General features: G+C 43.8%; 1 protein-coding gene across 1 annotated transcript in view; it reads left to right on the plus strand.

Moving 5' to 3' along the window:
• tcf12 (transcription factor 12) overlaps positions 1-5,000 on the plus strand; it is a gene marked incomplete in the record, with an annotated part of 174,323 nt that overhangs the window by 67,275 nt on the left and 102,048 nt on the right. Inside the window, 1 exon segment of the mRNA XM_062523919.1 lies at positions 4,884-4,986. Coding sequence (XP_062379903.1) covers positions 4,884-4,986 — 103 coding nt within the window.

The raw sequence follows: 5,000 nt of genomic DNA on the forward strand, positions 1-5,000 counted from the left end.
TTGGTAGAGGTACTCAGCAGAGCATCTTTGGCAGAGGTACTCAGCAGAGCATCTTTGGCAGAGGTACTCAGCAGAGCATCTTTGGCAGAGGTACTCAGCAGAGCATCTTTGGCAGAGGTACTCAGCAGAGCATCTTTGGCAGAGGTACCCCGTAGAGCATCTTTGGCAGAGGTACTCAGAAGAGCATCTTTGGCAGAGGTACTCAGCAGAGCATCTTTGGCAGAGGTACTCAGCAGAGCATCTTTGGCAGAGGTACTCAGCAGAGCATCTTTGGCAGAGGTACTCCGTAGAGCAGGGCTCTTCAATTAGCGGCCCGCGGGCCGGATCCGGCCCCCGAGGTACTTTGTAGTGGCCCTTGAAGTGTTGGCTGATGTTATATAAGTAAATCCATATTCGGTAGAGACGTAAATAGCTGGTGGAAAACACAATAATGGAGGTACAGCGATAGGCTACACTGAGAGTAGCGCCTTTAAATAATGTTCTGTGTGGTGCGTTGCCGTTGTAGGCTATTGTGTTACTGGGTATTATTCAAAGACGTTACTTGTGCCTTGTTTCGTTTTTACGCAGCGTCACCAACATGTTGACGTGCGCCAAATCCAAGTTGTTTTCCTTAAAGCATGAAACATTTTTGGTGCATGAAATCTCACCGGTAGTATGCCTCTCCAGTCCAAGCATATCCTCGCGAAAACATTCACCACTCGTAATGTAGCTATTGAGGCAAATAGGAGTCGGTTTAAAAGTTTAACTTTGGTGGCATCAGTTCTGTTTCATGCGCTCACTCACTCGGAAGTCCTGCAGCCACTGCACCTCAGCCAATTGCACGTAATGTTTAGAACGAGTTGAACATAAGTTCCATTTTAGCTTAGTTTCAAGGTAAATTGCCACTATACGTTGGAGTATAAGCTACAAACATTTTAACAGGTTTGACCACGCAAATATTCAGTGTGAATCTGTGAAACTAATACACATCCATCGCCTTGATGTCAAGTCCACTGTAAGTAACATTGATTTGTGAACACGTTCATCCAATTTAAATGGTGGGAACGTTAAATGTACACGAATGCTGAGAAGAGTTAAATATGCGACCGATTACGCACATTCATTTCTTTTGAGCACCGTTTGAAACATGTTGTACCCATTGGAAATTGTATGGACTTAGCAGTTACTGCGCAAAGCTGTTAATGTTATCACAGATTTCATATTAGCAATGTAGATCCAGTGTCACCTTCCCAATGCCTACCACTGTGGTAGTGGCCTGTGGCAGAAATATTCCCAAAACACAAATACAACAAAATAACCACCAAAAAGTAGATTATTATTTTACAAAATGCAACATATTAGCAATATAGATCCAGTGTCACTTTCCCAATGTTGACCTACCACTGTGGTAGTCTGGGCCTGTGGCAGAAATATTCCCAAAACACAAATAGAACAAATAACCACCAAAAAACGCTATTATGCTTTTACAAAATGCAACATATTAGCAATATAGATCCAGTGTCACCTTCCCAATGTTGGCCAACCACTGTGGTAGGCTGGGCCTGTGGCAGAAATATTCCCAAAACACAAATAACCAACAAAAAAACGATATTATGCATTTACAAAATGCAACATTTGAACACCCATATTGGTGCTGTTGTAGTTTATTGTATCATTTGTACGTGATTAGGCTACTCATATTTCAAGCGGTATTTCTCCGGCCCCTCAGTTGTGATACTTTTCATGAACTGGCCCCTATTACAAACTAATTGAATAGCCCTGCCGTAGAGCATCTTTGGCAGAGGTACTCCGTAGAGCATCTTTGGCAGAGGTACTCCGCAGAGCATCTTTGGCAGAGGTACTCAGAAGAGCATCTTTGGCAGAGGTACTCCGCAGAGCATCTTTGGCAGAGGTACTCCGCAGAGCATCTTTGGCAGAGGTACTCAGAAGAGCATCTTTGGCAGAGGTACTCTGTAGAGCATCTTTGGCAGAGGTACTCAGTAGAGCATCTTTGGCAGAGGTACTCAGTAGAGCATCTTTGGCAGAGGTACTCCGTCGAGCATCTTTGGCAGAGGTACTCCGTCGAGCATCTTTGGCAGAAGTACTAAGCAGAGCATCTTTGGCAGGGATTCCTGATCCCATCCCTCTCAAATCCGACAGCCGGTTATTTCCCAATCCCACCACATCTCTCTCTCCCACTTGACTCCTGATTAAGAGCAAAATGCCCCAAAATAAGTTCATATTTATTTTAGTCCATTGGAGTTTATAGATATTTTCAGTGACTCCAAACTTTTGAACGATTATAAAAATGCAGTCACTCACACATATACTGTAGATGTAGAACACACATACGTAACCACATATACATTCAGATATGCACACACACACACACACACACACACACACACACACACACACACACACACACACACACACACACATACTGGCTCGATGATCATATTGGGCCTCAGAAGGCTTTCCGGTGCAGTACAGAGAGTGGCTTTCCTTTCAAAGTCCTCCATCACCTCCAGCTCACACAACAAGAGAGGAAGAAAGGAAGATGGATAATAAGATTTAGGTTATTATTTATTTATATACAGTACAGCGAATGAGTGTGTGTGTGTGTGTGTGTGTGTGTGTGTGTGTGTTTGGGGGGGGGGGGGGGGGGGGTATAGAAATTGAATGTGAATCACTGCAGCCCTGATGTAGCAGCTAAAGTCGCTTTTTTTATCATTCTTTTTTGGTGTGTGTGTGTGTGTGTTTGTGTGTGTGTGTGTGTGTGTTGTTTAGTTAGGGGTGTGCTTGCTGGACTGTAGTGCAAATGTAGGTTTTTTTTGGTGTGTGGGGGTGCATTTGGGGAGATGTGTGTGTGTGTGTGTGTGTCTGTGTATGTGTGTGTGTGTGTGTGAGGATTTTCCCTGGCTGGGATTAGCGGCGCTCCAGAGGCCCTTTCAAGGCGGGAGAGCGGGAGTTTTAGTGGAGCGCACTGTGACCGATATGTAGACCTAAGCCCCTACGGAAGCTGATAAGGGTCATGAAAGGCCCACAGCTCAGAGGGACCAGGAAGAGACAGGTTTTCTGCTCCCTTTTTCAAAGCGGCAGAAGCCTTGGTCCAAAGACACGTATGTGTGTGTGTGTGTGTGTATGGGTGTGCACATGCACATGCAAACGCACATCCATACACAAACACACACACGCACATCGCCGGAGTTCTAGACCTCCACCTAGCCATTATTTCCATCGAACCGGTCACCTCGTCGGCCGTTATCCCTTACCTATTCTATTCTAAACATTCGCTGATGCTCCAATACTATGTATGAATGTTGTTTATGTAATATTATGTATGTTTATGTCAGTAAACATAAGTCCAGTGTTTTCTATGGGGATAGCCTCTTATTATCTTCACATTATCTTCACAGCCTCAGTTTATATTCGTATTATTTATTTTATGTTTGTTTTCTTTTGCGAAAACTAGTCAGAATGCATCTGATGAAAATGAAACATATTGGTACCCCATATAAACACTGATACTTGGTTTGGTTGAATGGGTATTGGTGCATTATTTCAAATGATCAGTGGAATTTGGCCTTTCCTACTGACTTCTTACTGGCATCTTGTTTTTGTTTGTATTTATGTTTCTCTATTTTGTCACCTTCCAGACCAAAAAGACGAGCAAAATAACAAATATGAAAGAAACAGGGAGCACGCTGAAGTGAGTTATCAGCCTCATGGAACTCCAATGTTGCTTAGCAACTGGTTTTACACTGGTGCTTGGTGGCTAGACACACCACCTGGAAGGACCGGTGTGTGTGTGTGTGTGTGTGTGTGTGTGTGTGTGTGTGTGTGTGTGTGTTTGTGTGTTTTTTACACTGATGTGAGTTTCATTTGTCAGTGTCTTTGATGTGTGACTCTCACTCTTGGGTTTTGCTTGTTTTCCAGGCTAAAATTGGTCTGCGTTGTAGAACCCCAAAACACACTCTTCTAAGCCAATTCGGTTATTAAGTGATGATGTAATAATGGGATAATAAATAGTTTTCCGGGTCCAACGGCTTTCAAACTCACATGTTATTCTCCATAGACAGTCAAATAAACTATTATTTTCCGCTATTCTGACCAACCTTTAAGAAAATTTTCATCTTATACGGACTTGTTGCCTCAATCTAATCAAATCTATATTTTTCGCGGAAGCCTGGACGTTACCCATTCATGTATCATCTGGCTGCATAGCTACAGTGATTACTTTGTTAAAGTTTAGCGATTTTGTTTTAAAACCGCTAAAACGAAGGTGGTGATGACAAAGTTTACAACTAGCAAAACCCGTCTGGCTGCGCTAATAAACTCTTTTCACAAAATAGCTGCTGGGTCCGTGACGTCGGACTTAACAACCGAATATCCTCAGTGTAAATTGGACCTAGTTTGCTTTGGCTGAAATGTCATAATGTCTGTATTTTACAGTCCAGTACACTAATTCACCTTAGCGTCACATTTCTATAAAACAATGTCTAGTCTGTCGTGTTTAGTGATGAGATAAACAACTATTTACTAAAGATGTTACCCTAAATGGAGCCGTTATTTATGGTGTGCGCCCCCCCCCCCCCCCCCCCCCCCCCTCCCTGGGGGATTGTATTGTTCTGGTCATTAATCAAAAGAGTTGCGGAGTGTTTGGCGGCAGGACAGGAGGGGGATCGATCGTTCGGGGGGACAGTTGACCAATGGTGTCTGAGCGCTCTGGCTTAATTAGAGCCGTGTCATAGCACTCAATTAGACTCCGAGCATCAGGAGGTGTCTAATGCTGTCATATCTCTCTCTCTCTCCCTCTCTCCGTCCCTCCATCTCTCTCTCTCTCTCTCTCTCTCTCTCTCTCTCTCTCTCTCTCTCTCTCTCTCTCTCTTTCTCTCCCCCAGGGGTTTGCAGACAGTCCTCATTATGCAGATCATCTGAGTGACAGTCGATTAGTGTCCCATGAAGGATTGTCCCCAACACCTTTCGTGAGTCCCAACATAATGGGTGAGTATCCAAGG

This window comes from Sardina pilchardus, chromosome 21 (genome assembly GCF_963854185.1).
Source record: "Sardina pilchardus chromosome 21, fSarPil1.1, whole genome shotgun sequence".
NCBI lineage: Eukaryota > Metazoa > Chordata > Actinopteri > Clupeiformes > Clupeidae > Sardina > Sardina pilchardus.